Here is an 18,076-nt window from a genome sequence, read left to right on the forward strand (position 1 = left end):
TCAATTCTTATGTCCCCACCCTTAAGCCATGCTTCCAAAGCCATCATGCTGTTGACTCCTCACAGTATACGCACCTTGTTTCTCATTGCCCTCAGGAGATCTCTCACTGAACCCCCTTTATAGGATCGGAATTTTCGAAGATCTGCAAAAGAAAATCAAACAAATCTCAAACAATACTAAAACCACAAGAACAGCAGAGTGCTCCTTACTAAAATCTGGCAACCACAAACCACAAAACAGTTGTGATGGTTTTAGCACAGGTAAGTAATTCTAGTCTACAGAAGAAGAGTGACAAGCACACTGATCGCATGCTGAATACTAAACAGTCCCAGGTAGTGGGCTATGGAAGGTAATAAAATGTTTACCTGTCTGTAGAGGGACCGTGATGTGCTCTCTCCAGTCCATTTTAACCACTGCTCTTCCTCCTTTCTCCAATTCCTTCACTATTGGACCATCTAAGGATTCCTTTTCTATTCGATCACTCACATCCTGCAATTAATTATTATACTTACTGCACAATAGGATTGGCTCCCACAGGTGTCAGAAAACAGTGGACCTGCTTTCCTCCCTCCACCCCCAATTAGTACTATTGATGACAAAGAAATTTCTCTAAGTACAAGTGCAGCACAGACTAGGCTGTATTCTACACATGTACACACACAAAGCTGTGCCAAGAAAAGGAGAAAACTGTAGTCTAATGAAAGTGAAGCTATGTTGCATGGTCCTGCGGATTTTGCAGTTTACTCCTCAATGTTTACTATATGGTTTTTAAGTTATTATGGTTTTGCTAGTCATGAAAAAGTACAAGGAGCTATGCAGAACACTAAAATCCCATCCCTAACTCCTGAAAATCTTAATCAGCATTAGTCCCGTCTCAGGATCTGAGATTTTAGCAACCACTGCCCACATGCTTTCAAGCAGATAGCAATGAAGCGTTAAGCAGTTGCTTTAAAATGAAAGAAAGCAGCAATTCTTAGGAAGCTGAATTCCGTGCCAAACACCAGATTCTGCAGAACTGAAATATACCCAGAACCCTGTCTACAGTGGGCTGAATGCAGGATCACAAGTCAGTTTAGTGCTCAAGAAATGCTTGCATCTGTTAGGATGCATTCAGCAAGCTGAAGATTAATCAGTTTGATCGTTAATCATTTCTATACCTACATACTGAGAACAGTAAACTACCAAAGTTTTGTTTCTGGGTGCAGTTTAGTACAACTTTAGGTTTGTAGCCTGTAAAACAAAAGAATAGAGAGAAAAGTGTCATGACTGACCTGGAAAAACTGGAGCTGCTTCTCCAAACCCCAGAAAAATGGATGCTTTAGCACACAGTGAGCTGAAGGCCGTTTCTGTGGATTTCTGCTTATCATGTTCTCTATTAAGTCACGAGCGACTATGTCCTCTGCAGCACGCACACACAAAAAGAAAAAAGTATGCTTATTTGGAGATTGTACAACTTTTTGAATTCATTATGATATCTTTCAGTAAACCAAATGCTGAATTTTTGAGAGATTGCTGCAGGCATGTATGTGCACATGCAATTCCACTAACCAAATTCTGGTTTGGTTTGAATGCTAAAGCCATGCATAGAAACACAATGAAGTTGGTTCATCTTCTCCACCCCTTTCTCACTGTTACCCAATATTCTTGAATGTGATGGTTATGTCTTTTTCTTGGTATAAATACACAACAGATAACTTTTCAAGTCAACTAATGGACTTTACGCAGGAGGCCAAAAATCCACCCAAAGCAAATGAGAGTTGGACAAAGTGAAAATGTCCACAGACATTCAGGAATAATGAAACACTTTCACTAGCTTACCATGCCTCTCAGGACTTAGAAAGTCCAGATTGTAGGCACCCAGCAAAATGTTGGCTTGCCTCTGCAGGGATTTGCCAAATGGATGGTTGCCTTCGGATATCACATAACAGAAGACGCATCCTGCTGAAAAAATATCAACTGTATGTGTCTGTAACAAAAAGAAATTTTTTTAAAAGGTTACATTATAAAGCCTTAATACTAGCCCCCACCCCCACTCCAAAAAAAGATAAAAATTCAAGGGACAAGAAGGAAGACAAAGATTATATTATTTTTTTTAAAAAACCCAGCATGCTGGAGCTTATTTGTGGTTCTTCAGTAAACTCTAAAAATGAGGAATGTGATCACATACATCTAGAATTCTTAAGCACAAAATGTGTACAAGCCACATGATGGCTTTTAGCCGCACTTACAACAGACAGCCAAACTTAGAATTGAGATTCATTTCCAATACAGGATACTGGCAATAAGCACCGTGCAATATAAATACATCTTTGTGTTTCCTTTGCCCTTGTTCTCTATTCTTGACCCGAGTTGCTTCTATATGCAGGGATACATGCATCACTTCTCAGCATGCAGCCCCAGAAACACTGGTTGTCATTTACAACTGGACATGCAGGAAAGATATATATCCAGCTGAAACAAAACTAAAACATTTTATTAAGCTAGGCTTGATCCAAGGACTGTTAGCATAAAGAGCTCCCGCCCTCCCCCACACTGTTCCACCTCCACGCTGCTCAGCACGGATATTACCTTCTCTGGCACGCACTGTTCCTTCTGCTGGTACACGAGGACCAGTGTGGGCCTTTGCACCAGCAACTGCTATGCCGTCGCAAAGTGCTTTATGGCACTTTTGTGACGGCTAGCACTGGTAGAGCATGTACTGTGCAGGCACACATGCTGCTTAGGACTGTGCCATTTAATGTGGGGACTCTTTGACTATGCAAGATTGATCTTGTTAAAAAAGTTTTACCTTGCAAAATCAGGAAGATTCCATGTTTGCAAGAATGCAAGGTAGATCCTTTCTAACGGGATCAGTCTTGCAAGCATGGAATCTCTCTGACTTTGCAAGGTAGAGCTTTTCTAACAAAGGCAAACTCAGAGGGGTTCCATGTTCAAATCAATGAAAGATCTCGCAGTGCATTTATTCCATTCTCTGTGTAGCAATGGAGGAGTGCACAAGCTTGAGGCCTGCTTCAGATCACACCCAGCATAAAATCCCCAGGGAAGAAGTAAGGAGTGAGCAAGCACTCAGTATAAAGTGCAATTGACTTACTGGGTTCTCCTTGCAGTCTTCACACAATATCTCTGGTGCGATCCATCCTTCTGTGCCTGGCACACCAGACCGACGGCTGAAACTGTGCCTGCCCACTGCAAGCTTCTTACACAGACCAAAGTCTGAGATCATGGCTTTGACCTTGCCATGAGCACTAGGCATTGAAATAAGGATATTATGGGGCTTCAGGTCTCTGTGAACTAATAGAAAAATATATAAAGACACTTGAAATATTTTCAATAGTAAAAAGAGCCATTGCATTGCTTTATCTTACTTCCAGCCCAATCCTAACCTGCCCTGGAGCAGGCAGGTCGGCTGGCCTGTGCTGCATCCAGAGCAAGGCTGGGGCTGGCTATGGCATAACTCAGAGCAAGGGAAGTAATTCCCTTTACCCAAGTAACGCAGCAGGCCAAATGGGGTTATAAGGATCTGTGGCACCTAAATAGGTGATAGGCCGGCCTGCCCAGGAAGGGGGTTACAATAAGGCCTAAGTGCCGGTTCCTGGCATTACCCCCCTTCAGGGCCTAGTTCACCCACTGGTCTGCTCGCCACCACCCTCCCCCTGCCCAGGAAGGCCCACGTTCTGCCCTCCCCCCGCCCCTGTGCCAGCCTACTTAGCCACCACATACCTACCTGCTGCTGGTGCAGAGAAGGCTGCATTTGGCTTCCGGAGGTTGGCACAAATCCGTGCACCGGCCTCCCAACTCCTTTCGGCACTTTTGTGACATTCCCAGGCCAGGGCAAGGGACTTGCACTGGCCCAAGAGCACTTCTGGTTTGGACTCTTCAGCTATCTATCTTACTATCTTTTTGCTGGAAAATGAAGTACTGAAGTTATATATGAAAATAAAATTACCAATATTGAGAGAGTGGAGATAAGCAAGACCAGACATTGTCTGTTGCAAGAGGGCGATAGGCTGCAGTCCATGGTGACTGAAGTCCTTCTGTTCCACATACTAGAATGCAAATAAACAAAAATCAAACATAGCTCAAAGCTTGAAGAGTATTCCATGGACTCTACATTTGTTCTCATACACAGGCGTTTAACAACGGACTGCATATATGATGGTGGTCAAAGCACAACAAGGAGGCTCTTAATGAGGTGATCAGGACTCCCATAGGCTGCAGCAGAGTGTCTGTTTACAAAACAAAGAGCCCTTAATGCAAAGAAGAGGCAATCTATCTCCTGTAGCCTGTACAGCCAGCTAGTGTCTGGCAGGGAGTATCTGTTTACCCAACAAAGGCACTAAATTGGGCCAAATGTTCACATAACAACCTAACTGCATAACAGCAGAGGTTGGAGAACATATCCCAGTTGTTAAGTGGCACACACCTGTATTGTACTGCTGAGAACTTTTGAAGGAAACATCATCACAAATATAGTCAAGACTGAGAACTGTAACAGCCTGGTCTACCTCAACACAGCCATTTCACTGCCTGTGATCCACTGTTTGCTACACAGATGATTTCTTGTCTAAATTTTCAATCTGGATGCCTAGGAAGATGACCATGCCACAGAAGTGAGTACAAAAAACAAACGGTTGAGGTTGGAACTATCAGGCTCCCTTCTCTGAATGGATGAGGCTTCCAGTTTTGGAGCTGCTACAAGTGTATAAGTGTGGTTACCTCTTGTAAAGTAGCAGCACAGAGCTCAAGGGCTATATACTGGAACTGCCTGTCTCTCTCTGTGCAGAAATAGCGGATCACGTTTGGATGTTCATCAGATTCTCGTAGAAGCTGCACTTCTCGGTCAGCAAAGCTGAAGCATTCTGGGAGTATCCTCTTGACAGCAACATCTCGGTTATCAAATGTTCCCCTGTAAGCATTCCAACGCACAGCAGACAAACTTCTTAACATTTAACCATAATAGCTGGGGTTTTCAAACTTGCAGGGAGTTTGAATCCTGTAGTATTTGCGGGGGCAGGGGGGAGGCAGCGGCACGATCCCCAGGATTGCGCTGCTCAGGGGGGCTGCAGGGGCTTGGTGCACTTGCCCAAGCCCCCTGCAGCCCCCCGGGGGTGCGGGGAGCCCTGCGCGATCTTTGGCAGGGCTCCCCGGGTCAGGGAAGGTGACAGGTGGAGCGATCATGCCCCATTCCACTAAACCGGAAGTGGTGCGCAATCACCCCACTTCCCCTTTTGACAGGGCTGCAGGGACTGGGGTGCACATGAAAGCACTTAACATTATTTTTACTGCCGGAAGGAGATGAACAGGATGCGCGTATTGGATGTAATGATTAGTACAAAGAACTGCAACTGGCAATACAGACACATATTTACATGGTTAAAATGTAGCATTTGGGGGACAGGGACTATTTATTGGTTTATTTTGTTATGCAAACCAAGCACTTGGTTTGTTATGCAAACCAAGCTGAAAAAGTGGTATATAAATATTCCTAATAATAAAAAAGAAAATGCAGAGTAGGTGTCTCTTCCAAGCACAAACGCTGAAAAAGCGATATGAACATGTTTTTAGTTGTAGTCATTTGCCACAAGTACATTGATAAAATACTGGCTTATCCAGTATGGACCCATCATGTCTCCAAAGTAAAGAATGAACGTTTTGAGCTTTACCTATAGACAATTGTTCCCTCAGCTCCATGTCCAAGCACATCCTTTGGGTTGAATGAAATCTTTCCAACCACAATCATGACTGGGTTTCCATCTGAACAACAAATGGAAACAGAAATGAAGAGAGAAAAACATGGAGAGAGACAAACAAATAGAGAGGGGAAAAATATTGTACTAGAAACTGCAGTTGCCAACTAGCGTTCAAAGACTCAACATCAAAAACTGAAGCACGGGAAGAGTATTTAGGGAAATGAAAAGATTTTTTAAAGTTTCTTTTAATGGAGACAAGCATTCAGACTGAGCAATGCAACCTGCATCATGATATATAAATAGAAGCTAACAGAATATTACTAACAGCTCAATCCTATCATTCTTTTGCCCCTCCCCCCGGTACAGCCACTCCAAAAAGTCGCATGTTTAAATCCCAGATTTAAATCCCCTTGCCCCTCTGTAAGCTTCCTGCTCTGTAGGGAGTCTCCTTGGACTTGCACGTGATTTCACTGGTGCAAGTCCGAGGAGAGAAAGGGAGCAGGGAGGCTGCTGCTGGAGGGGATAAGATCCAGTGTACACCACTGCCCTGGATCCATCCCCTCCTGCAGCCTCCCTGCCCCATTCCTCCAGCCTCCCACTCAGTTTCATCCCTCCCTGTACCTATTCTGCCATCCCACATTCCCTCCAGCCTCCCCTGCCAGCTTATCTACTCTAGCAGATGGCCAGCGATCTGGCAACAAGCACAGAAAGGCCTCCACTTTCCCTCTGGTGCTCTGGCAGTGCACTACTCTGCATGGTGCCAGAGCATGCTTTACAGCTTTTTTGCAGCAGAATGCACATTCCACCAGCGGGGCAGCCCAATAGGATTGGGCTGTAAAAGCCCAGTCCTATGTATGTAGATTTAGAAGTCCCACCAAGTGCAATGTGCCTTACTCACAGGTTAGCGTGTACAGAATTGCAGCCTAAAGCATATGACTAACCCTTGGAACTATTGTTAAGACTATATTTGCTTTGCTATAACAACTTTCTTTATCTGAAGGAAGCAGGTGCTACTGATGCCAGCAGGAGGATGAGGATACCGCATTGTACTTCTTCCCTTGCATTCCATTGCACTTTCTTATCAAGCAAAAGCATCCTTAACTGGACCAGCTGTATGCCAGTCTGTGCAATGAAGATACAGAAAACACAGAGAGCTCTTTTCAGTGGCTGCCCCCCCGACTCTCTTCCCACAAGTGACCTACAGAAGGCCAAACCAAGGAACTACTATCTGTTTTTGCATTTAGAGATTCTGACTCAATAAAATGATTATGTGGAAAGCCCAACACCAAGTCTGCGATGAATCCATCCTCAGATTGGTGAACTAATTCAGGATAAACATTACTGTGGTTGAATGAAATTTATGTCTAATGTTCAAAGCCAGATTAATTCACAAAAACAATTACCTTCCAGACCTAAAATATATTGGAGACAACTTCCTACTGATATTTCCAAAGCTCCGCTTGCTAGACATTGGGAGAAATGTTGTTTTTAGCTTTACCCCAGTACAAGGAAATGTTCTATCACCTTCTTCTTGCTCAGCAGAAAGGCAGCTTCCAACATCAGAGGCAGAAACGTTGGAATAGGCAGAGTGGTTCGATGCTTTGGGAGACATGTTTGGCGAGCTGGTGGCTGAGCCCTCCATCCTGACACAGGGACCATCCAGGAACTCTGCCTCAGGGGGCAGGTCAATGGGAGGAGCAAAGGGCTGCTGCTGCAACAACTGGATTTTCTCTTCTAGCTGTTTCTGGAATTGCTGATGCTGTCGCTGTTGCTGGTGATGGACACTCTAAGGAGGGGGGAAAATGTACAGTAAGGATGAAAATGTGAAAGGTTTTTTTGTGTGGATTCTTCCTGCTGTTTTAATACTTTTCTCACTGTTTGTTTAATGGCTTATATAATATTGTTAAAGTCATAAAGTATAAAGTCAGAGGAGTAATGCGATGACCAGAAAGGCAGTATATAAATACCAGTATTATTATTATTAGTTGTTGAACTTGACACGGTGTATATTTTAATTTATGCCTGTTGGTCAAAGGCAAACATGAGTGCCTATTGGTGGACAGGCAAAATATAAATAAGATCTTTGTCGGGGCCCCTCCCAGATGCCCTGACCCCCGACTTACCCTGGAGCAGGCACCCCATGCCCAGGGTGGGGAGGCTTCCCTGCCCTTGAGGGGAGCAAAGAAGGTTGGCTCACCCCAACCAGCCAGAGGGGGCTGGCAGGGCAAACAAGGAACACTGCAGGAAACAAGCCAGGAACAGGAAAGCCCTTTTCTGCCCCACCTGGAGGAAGGGGAGGGGCCAAAAGGGGGCAGGCTTGCTCCATAAAACAGGGAGGCCAGGGATGAGAGGAGGCAGTGTGGAGCAGGGAGCTGTGAGGTGAACAGCTCCTGCTCCCAAGCCAGGTGTGGCAGCTCTGCTAAGGAGGAGGACAAGGGTGCTGGAACCCCTCCCCCTCCAGCCAATCTGAGGCCTCCCTGGGGGTGGAACAAGCCTGCTCCAGGCCCCTCCAGGGGTGGGACCCTACAAACTTCAAGGAAATGAACATATGCATATTAACCAATCTCTAAGCAGGGATTTCCTTCTTCTTGCTATGTTCCTTCATCAAGCTATATTGTTCAATTATGCTTATCGCTCTATCAGCTTATGAGTTGATAACACTACAAATCAGCTCATTACCATTGGATATGTGATGACAAAAGCCACCCAGCCAACGAGTAAGAACGTGCTCAGGATGACTGTGGCCATGTCCTTCAGTATGGAATCAACAGGAGCCTCCGGTCGGGGTACTTGTTGACTGGATGTCTCTTCAGCATCCTCCGGAATGGAGTTGGTTGAGTGCTCCGCTATATTAATTGCCTGAGATATAACCAAGGACTGCATTAGCTCAAAAGAAAGAATTAGCCATAAAGAAAGCAACACCATCCATTATGGTTATCCAGCTGCTTGCAAGACATATTTATTTAGAAGGTGAATTTCATACAATTAGAATTTTAGGAAAGAAACTTTCTAGGAATGACAACGAAGGGCCCAATCCTAACTCACTTTCTAGTACCGACATAAGGACAATGCAGCTCCTAGGTAGGGAAACAAACATTCCCTTAATTTGAGGAGGCCTCCTTGAGTGCCCCCCAACTGCTGGATGCAGCACATGTCCCATTGGCACTGCTATGCCAGTGCTGGAAAGTGGGTTAGGATTTGGGTTGAATTTTGCTAAACTTAAAAAGCATGCAAGGGACATGTAATCCAGACTGGAACAGTGGTTAGACAAAGTGTTAAACACAACTCCATCCCCATGCTATCTGAAAAAAAGTTACCAGGCCAAAACTTATATTGAAAGTAATGTGTTTTGGTCCTTAGAGTATGAGATTTCAACCTTTCCAATTTAAAAACAACATCAAAACTCTAAAGAGATTGATTGCAGAGAAGGGAATGAAAAACAGCGACAAACTGCAAAACAGGGAGGAGGAAGAGGAGGCCCTGATTCATAAACACACACATCAAGATACTTCAAGGGCTGATTCAAGTTTTCTGAATACACAATTCCTACCAACAGTAATTTAACATCTGTGATGTTTGTGAAAATATCTGTAGTGTTATATTATATAAAGGTAAAATGTGCAAATTAGGTAAAACCCTCCAGATTATAATCTATGTCCTGTGTGCTTGTCAGAGTGGGGTGTGCTATGTTCCTTGGGTTTGTGCAGCTGCTGGAAAAGTTAAAGTTCAGTTTGGTACCCTTTTATTGGGGTAAACTGCGAACGAACTCAGAAGTGGTCATTCTGCTACTACCACCTCAAGCTAGAGAGCCCAGATAAAAGAGTCTCATCTTGGAAAACCTTTCTTCCAGGTTGACAGAAGCCCCAAATTCCAGGGGTTTCCTTAAACTCGGACAAAAGCATAATGTGGGTGGTCTAGGAGATATGGGAATCTGTTCCCTCCCAACTGAACTGAGACCAGACATTTATTTATTTATACAGGTATTTATATACCGCCTTTCTTTGGTCGTCAGATTTCTCCTCAGACTTTAATCCATAGGCCGGCTGTTCTAAACCCCTGTAGGGATTTTTACAATTGAATAGTTCTAGTCTTTCATAGAACTCCTCCTTCCAGCTGGATTCCTTCCCTGTCTGGCCTCTCTCTGGCCCTTCACCTCCCACACTCCACTTGATAGCAACTCCTCTATGCCAATAGGGTCAGCTCATCAGTATATCAGCCTGTCATCAGTTCTCGGGTACTTCTGGTTGTTTCGAACTGGCAGCCTCAGATCTTCAGGCATACAAGGCGGCAGCTCTACCAACTGAGCCAGACCTCCTGCCCTTATGTGAATTTATGTGAATTTGAATAGGTGAAACAGAAAATATTCAAAAGAAAATTTTTAAAGGTGACAAAATATCAAACAAATTATCAAAACAATAAAGGGGAAAATATAAAGATAAAAGCAAGGCACAGATAATCCAAAACAGGAGAAAATAGAGGGCGGGTGGCAAAGGTTGACAAGGATGTTAAAAGATAATTGTCTTTTGTCAAAACCTGACATGACGTCCATGGGTACTTTCCCTACCCTGCTTAGCCACACTGTTCCACGTTCATGTATTGTACATTGTACAACATGTACTACTTGTATTCATGCTTAGCAGGGTGGGTGGCTGAGCCCCCAGTAAGCATCTGGTGCTTCCCACACTGCACTTGCACAAAGAGGAGTGCATGACCCACTTTTTATAACTGGTGGGCATTAATCAGGTTTCACCTGTGGGACTGGGTACTGGCTTGGGACTGTTAATTAAATCCCTCAATTTATCCTACTCTTGGAAATCAGGGTGTGTGCATGCCTCCAATAAGCCTCTTAGGTTCAAAATAGCTGAAAAATAGGCAAAAAAATATAAATGGGGAAGTCAGGAATTTTCACCATATGGATAAAGAAGTTCAGTTTGTAATTTGCATGGAAGTGTATTGAAGTCTGAAACATACTGAACGTACATACATAAACCCCACCCATCCTAACCCCCACCCATCTTAATCCATACACAAGGAAGAGTATTTCTGAGGGCTATTTTCCTAATATATTCATTAATAAGATCCATTCATTCACAAACCTGTTCAAAAGCAACTTTGTCTGAATCAGCTGGGATCACATTTTCCTGCTTCTTCGGCAAATTACTTGGAAATCTCTCCAGGATCTTGGTTGGGGCTGATAGTGGTGTCTCGTGGTGCCCTTGAAATACAAAGATGGATTCTATTTATTACCATGGAGAAGGAATGGCCAAGCAATGTCATCAAAAGCTATATAAGAAAAGCCCTGTTGGAAGACACCCAAGGTCTATCTAGTAGAGCAGCATTTCTCAATGTTTGTCCCTCACCTTACCGCTTCGCATGGTCCACCTATTGGACCTATCACAGGAAGTAACTGGTGATTATGTCATTGCCAGTTACTTCCAGACTGGGAGGTCAGATGCAATGTGACAAACACCAGTAAGAGGTTCAGGGTGGACAGAAGGGCTCTTTTGAGTGAGTGAAAAGTGCACGCTGGAGCTTTGCTCACTGAACCGAGCCTCCTACTGCTGCTTGTCACATTGCATTGCTGGATTCATTGCCAGGTGGTGGGGGTCTGAGGGCTCCAAATGTACCACTGGATACCACCTCAAGTACCACTGGTGGTACAAATACCACTGGTTGAGAAATATTGTAGTAGAGCATCCTTTTTCCAACAGTGGCCAGCTCCTAGATCAGGGGTGTCAAACATAAGGCCTGGGGGCCAGATGCAACCCCTGGAAGCTTTCTATCTGGCCCTCAGGCTCTCAGCTGCTGAGCAATGCTGAGGTTTTACTGCTGACACGGTAACCCACATAAAAATTGGGCTTTCCCATATCCTGAAATATGATCAAGATTTGCGTATTTTGTCATTTGCAGCTAATGAGCTTCTTTGTGATAACAAAGTGCTGATTTCTGGCCATCAGCTCCTTAATGATGCCACTTTCTCTTTATGACGTCACTTCTAGCCCCCAGTGGCACCCTGAATATTAACTTTGGCCCTCTGTATGAAACAAGTTTGACACCCCTGTCCTAGATCTTTTACAACAAGGGCACAAAGCCAACAGCTCCTCCCTGTTTGCGCGCAGCTCCTGTTTTTCAGAGGCATTTTGCCTCCATTGCTGACAAACCTATCCTGCATGAATTTATCACAGTTCTTTTAAAAACTAAACAAATGATTCTTACCAGAGAGACCCACACTGATCTGCCACCCTCTTTCATCAGTGCATATGAGCATGCATGAGTATATGCACCAGCACCAGGTAGCGTGCACATGCACACAGATAGCACTCACCTCCTCCACCTTCACCATCACCCTCCCTTCTGTGGCTTCCTTCTCACTGCCACTGGGCTGGGAAAATCCTCTTCCTTTCCACCATGCCACTTTGCAAGAAGTGGCAGAGGAGGAAAGGTTCATCAAAAAGAGTGCAATAGTGGAAGTAAAGGAGCTGGAAGAGGAGGTAAGCCTTCTTCCCCCTCCTCATGCAAGCTGTCCTAGCATACAAGAAGAGAATCTGCCAGTAGCTGGGAAGGTAGTAGGCCAGGGAAACAGGCAGAGAATGTGGATGTATCTTCAGATTTAAATCCAGGAAGTAGTCACCTTATATAACCCACAGAAGTCTTATGTACACCATAATACAATCCCTTTCCTCCCACATTCAGCCCACTGGCAGATATTTTCAAGATGGGGACTGCTATATAGAGAACTCTACAGAACTGAGATTAAACAAGACTTAATAGGAAAGCAATAATCACTTCCTTGGCCCCCAAGAAAGTTGCTGGATTCCCATGGTGAAAATTATAAATGGACTATTGGTAACAAATTGACAGAAAAGGAAATTGGCCTAGCAGATCCTTAACGTTTTTCCCATTTCTTATTTATTAAAAAGTGGTAAGAATTGCAGAGCACTGCACTCTGACAATTTCAAGAATGTAGTCCTCAATATAAATCCTATCCACCAGAGGGCAGTGCAGTACAGAAAAAGTCTAATGTTTACTTCCCTATACCTATTAAAAGCCAGTGGTTCCTCAAATAGTGAAGTCTGCTCTTGTGTTTAAATCCTGATGAAAACTTTAAATCGGTGCTGGGGGTGATCACACACTCTCCATTGTCTTCAATGGTGACACCACGTATTTTTGGACCCTCAATCAATGGTATAGCACTTCCTCGGGGCTAGAGAGAAAGAAATGTGTAGTTGCAATTATTTGAATAAAGGACGGTAACATTTAGTGCCTTACAAAAACAAACAACAAAAACATATAGAACAAGTAATTTTTAAATGCACTGGGAGAGTAACATCATACTATAAAATACTTTCTGAAGCTCATGTTAAACGACCCAAAGAAGGCCTTTGTTTCTTTGCTGGCAATCCACCAACCAGCACAGAGCATGGGGCCATAAAAAGTCAGTTACTGACATAAGGTAAGCTTCCCAGAAGGTAATTTCAGGTATTTCGGTGCTGCTTTATCTAGGCCATTAATTCAAGGTTGGGCATCACAAAGAAAGATGAAAGGTAATCAATTTATCCTTATTAGAACAAAGTCAATTTCTGTGTTCTTATTCAGGGTGTCACTAAGTGACTGGTTAGGATACTACTGATTTGTTGGGATTATTCACGATTTGGGCAGTAAAATCATGCAAAACAATGTATTATTGACCATAAAGTAGCATAGTTTGCCACTGTCACTTTCATGTATGTGTTTTTCAGTTTAAAATGGCCACAAAATCTCCCACTTCTTTGTACAATTTGTGTGACTTTTGTTTCCTGTTTTATGTTCTGATACTTAAACTTTCAAAACTATTTTTTCTATAATTGGACCAAATACAATTAAAACAAGTTTACCTTCCTAGTTCTGATCTCACACTTCTCCCACACTCTTCTCTTGCATTTTCTGTCTCCTAAATTGTAAACTGAGAGCTGGGTGGGTATATTCTAGTGCAGTGGTTCTCAAACTACTTGGAAGTAAAACTCCCAAGGTAGGACTTTGCAGGGGAAGAGGCAAGGGCAGTGATGCAATCCCCAGGACGGTGTCACGAAAGGGGGCAAAGGGGGAATGTTTGTAGCTACTGAGACTGCTGCAAGCTGCAGGTGTGGGGAGCCCCACACAGCCCTCTGCAGGGCTCCCTGAGACTTAGAATGCTGGAAAAAAAGTGATTGGAAACCACTTCCTGGTTGTGATTGCGAAACCAGAAGTTGTTTGATTGCTTTTCTTCTAACATTCTAAGCCACAGGAAGCCCTACAGAGGGCTGCACTGGGCTCCCCACACCTCCTGCAGCTTGCAGTAGTCTTTAGCAAGTACAAACATCCCTTCTTTGCCTCCCTTAGTGACACAATCCAAGAGATCGCATTGATGCCCTTGCCCTCTCCCCCGCCTCTTAAAGGGACAGGGGAAGCTTTACACGAGCTGCCTGGTCACAACCCACCAGTTTGAGTACCACTGTTCTAGTGTATTTTATGAATGGGACCTAATTTTTGTTGGCGTCAGGAGATAAATACATAATAGGTTGAATTCTAGGAGCGCAGATGGAAATAAAGTGGCATTTTGTACTGTTGCACAACACATGCAGAAATTGTACAATAATGAGGTGCTAACATATTTTATTGGCAACAGCTTGCGCAATGAGAAGGTGCTACCAAGTGCAAAGTCAGATCAGGATTCTTTTTGGCGTTTTGTGCACTAGAACTTTTCTTATCACTTTTGTGGACCCAAGCAAAAGGATTTAGGAAACAACCTAATAATTCCCACCAGGTAGTATTTGCCCATGAATGAATTCTCTCTAAGCATCCAAAACTGCATTTTGTTTTCACATAAGACAGAGCTGCACATACATAATCCATCACACAGGCAAGATATTTTTGTAAAAAAGTTTTCTAAAAGCAAAAATGAGCAATGTGTTCAATGCTTTTCCATATTTAATCAGCTATAGCAGAGGTGGGCAAACTTTAAACTTTAGGGATACTGGACTAACAATTGTGTAGGAGAGAGAATTTCAGCAGGTGCAACTTGTCATCTGTGACATGCTGTCTTCTGTCATGCTGTTGGATTGAAAACATACCAAAAAGAGTATGGTCATGATACTGATTCATTTTTTGGAGACAAGAGACATTATCTTTTAAGCAAACTCCAATGGGATGCGATTCCAAATTTTGTAGAAATGTTCACAGATGTTCATGCTGTTATGGGGGGATTTTTTTTTTTACTGACTAAAAACATGCAGTGTGTACAACTTACCATAATAGCCACTCCTTCGTGAACCATTGATGGTGATGCATACAAGCCTGTGGAATGCTTCCCTACATAGAGTGTTGGCCTAGAAGCACCACAAGAATCAGGAAGAACAAGTCAGTATGCTGTTTCACCACACAAACCCATGCACATCCATCTAGAAATCCAGTTTCAAAGCACTGGAGAACAAGAGAATTCAGCTGGAAGCTACATTTAAAAGAAAAAGATCCACAAAAAATCTTCTCCTTATGAATACAGAAAGCCTTGCATGAGCTTGTCATCAGTTTTAAAAGGCACATGAGCATTTCCACGCTTGGGTGCAGCAGAAAACATTTGGACTGAATGAATAGTTTTAAATGTTGACCAAATTCTATGTTTTGGGAAATTGGAATAAGAAACGCTTATCTTGCCAGCAATTGTCACAGATTCTAGTCAACAAGTAGCCAGGATAGCCACCCAATCACACTCTTCACTGCACTCCTAACCATATAATAGACATGCTAATGGAGGAGGCAGGGCAATGAGGCAACTCAATAAGAAAATATTGTGACTTTAAAACTGGAATGAGATATTCCCATAATAGAAATTGTACCTGAATAAAGAGAACTGAATTGGGTGCAACAACCATATAGCAGCTTGCATTTCATTTGGCCATCTGGAGCTTTACAAATTAATCATTTCACAACGATAACCAAACAATCATCATCTGGAGCGCGTCCTCAGACCATTTGAATTATTCGCCACATGGTCATTCATAGGCAGTTCATTTGCAGAAACACAATGTACAACTTAAAAAAGCAACACACAGATTCCTTGCAGGCAATGGAAAGATAGTTAAATGTATGTTCCCTCCCTGCAAGACAATTACTAAGCTGCCCTGATATAAACACAGCTTTTAAACATCACTGAAAAAAGGTATACTCACATCAGTTTGCTCTTGGCCTCTGTTTCTTTGGGAAATGGATACTTCCACTTAGTGATGCGGCCAACTTCCCCGGACATGAAGGTCAGGTAGCGCAGTGTTTCTATCCCTACATTTGTGTGCATCACTTTCCACAATCCTTCCTGCTGCCAGATGTAAAAAGCTACAACAGGGGAGCCATAATTCTGGATCCACAAGACGTCCCCTGACTCACTGTCCACAGTCACCACCAGCCCATCTCCATTAGATGCAAAGTGGGACATTTCTGGAACATACGCAGAAATAAAACTATCACATGGAGCTCTTGTCTATGCATAGTTCTATAAACATCCAGCCTTAGCATTTCAACTTTAATTAAAATGATTCTTACTGTATTGCACATCTTTGTCAGGCAAAGTGGCTGCATAATCAAAGTATGTGGCATTCCAGCGGAGTTCCTTACTCTTAGTATCATACATGGTGATTGTATACTCTGTTTAAAAAAACAAAACACACACACACAGTACATCACCACACTGTCAATCTCAATTTTGTGGAACAGAATGAAATACTTATCAACCAACCTTCAATATATGCTTGATGGCCTCTTCAGATTATCATATTTTTCAGAATTTGCCTAGGTCTCACAAAGGCTAAATCTATCTGTCAGTCTTAAATGAATCTCTGAATACCAAGAGTGTTGCTGGGAAAGGGGCTACTGCCACCATGTGGCTGCTTCACTAGGGCACTTCGCAAAAGCATCTGCCTGGCCGTTGTGGGGAACAGAATTCTGAACTAGTCTGGTCTGAACGAGGGTGTCATTTTCTTCAGTTCACAGGACCAAACAGCAGGGATGGGAACTCGAGTCAGGTGACTCGAGTCTGAGTCACAAAAACACATTTTTTGCTGACTTGTACAGACTCGAGTCACCTGCATTGATGACTTGGACTCTTGACTCGAGTTTGAGGCTACTTGACTCGGCACTGATTCTGCACGCATGCAGGCTGGAGTCACACTGGTAAGCCTCACAGCTGCTGCACGTGACCCTCCTCCCTATTGCCACTTCTGTCCACGTTGTTACATAGTCTGCTCCACCCCCTCCTGCCCTGTTTCCAGATGGGATGGGGGCAGCAGGGGAGTGTTTAAAGAGAACTCTGACACACACACATGCAGCAGCTGCATTTTTTTCTGCAGAGCCGTAGCTGACTTTTTAAAGGGGAAAAACAAGGGACTTGAGTCTTTGGGTGACTCAACTCAACTTTGGGTGACTCAGAAAGTCTGCCCTTCAGGACTGCTTTTCGAGTTGAGTCACGGAAGGGGCAGAGACTCGTGACTTGACTCGAATCAAGCCACACTAGACTTGCTCATCCCTACCAAATAGTCTGTGTGCAGCTATTTCTGAACCAATGATATGGCACAATGCCTCATTTCTATTTATTAAAACAAAATGTTAAAGGAGCCACCTAAGAAAATGATTTACACAGCTGCCATCCACCTCACTGAACATTTGAAAATGGCACAACCCCATTCCCATTTTACATGAAGGTTAATGATTTTTTAGTATAAGGCCTTCATCTTTGGAGAGTAAATAAACATTGTTATAAGTCAGCCATTTTCAACCATTGTGTTGTGGCACACTGGTGTGCCGCAAGTGGTCCACAGGTGTGAAACAGGAATTTGGGGGAAGATTATTTATTGTAGGGTCAATAGGGAAGTGAGCCCCCAATTGGCAGCATGGTGTGCCTTGTCAATTGTAAAAAACCTGATGGTGTGCCTTGACAATTTTAGTGCCTTGTCAGTGTGCCGTGAGATGAAAAAGGTTGAAAATGGTTGTTATAAGTGTATACCTTTCAGGTCTGCCTTGCATTAAAATGTTACATTTTAAACAGTAAAAGAACATCTTACCTGTTCGGCCAAGATACAAGAGAGATGTTGATGGGCAAAGACTTTCAGCAAACGAAGAGGTTAAAGTCTGTTGTTTCTCTCCTGTCATGAGGTCGATCACATACCAGCTATCCTGTTTCTTTCCTAATATGGAATATTGGCATTTGAATATCATTAGGATTAATTCTGAAAACGCTATGCCACCCACCAGCAACTGGCTGCTGAAAATGCTTAACAATATCATTTCCTCTATAATCCTTTTTCTTCCTTCATCCTACTGATAACATGAAGGGATGTAGATAACAACAAACCAAGCCCACATAATGAGTTCTTTACTGAGCA

The 18,076-nt window shown here is 43.3% G+C and overlaps 1 protein-coding gene across 1 annotated transcript in view; it reads right to left on the reverse strand.

Annotated features, from left to right (window-relative positions):
- ERN1 (endoplasmic reticulum to nucleus signaling 1) overlaps positions 1-18,076 on the reverse strand; it is a 72,685-nt gene that overhangs the window by 3,116 nt on the left and 51,493 nt on the right. Inside the window, exons 6-21 of the mRNA XM_066614163.1 lie at positions 17,756-17,878; positions 16,242-16,343; positions 15,875-16,136; positions 14,956-15,034; positions 12,729-12,894; positions 10,787-10,905; positions 8,370-8,549; positions 7,215-7,476; positions 5,664-5,754; positions 4,717-4,906; positions 3,947-4,046; positions 3,092-3,291; positions 1,819-1,966; positions 1,272-1,399; positions 366-489; positions 75-142 (exon numbers count right to left, since the gene is read on the reverse strand). Of these exons, the coding sequence (XP_066470260.1) occupies positions 75-142; positions 366-489; positions 1,272-1,399; positions 1,819-1,966; positions 3,092-3,291; positions 3,947-4,046; positions 4,717-4,906; positions 5,664-5,754; positions 7,215-7,476; positions 8,370-8,549; positions 10,787-10,905; positions 12,729-12,894; positions 14,956-15,034; positions 15,875-16,136; positions 16,242-16,343; positions 17,756-17,878 (2,342 nt within the window). The remainder of the gene's footprint in view (positions 1-74; positions 143-365; positions 490-1,271; positions 1,400-1,818; positions 1,967-3,091; positions 3,292-3,946; positions 4,047-4,716; positions 4,907-5,663; positions 5,755-7,214; positions 7,477-8,369; positions 8,550-10,786; positions 10,906-12,728; positions 12,895-14,955; positions 15,035-15,874; positions 16,137-16,241; positions 16,344-17,755; positions 17,879-18,076) is intronic.

This window comes from Tiliqua scincoides, chromosome 2 (assembly GCF_035046505.1).
Source record: "Tiliqua scincoides isolate rTilSci1 chromosome 2, rTilSci1.hap2, whole genome shotgun sequence".
In the NCBI taxonomy this organism is placed as follows: Eukaryota; Metazoa; Chordata; class Lepidosauria; order Squamata; family Scincidae; genus Tiliqua; species Tiliqua scincoides.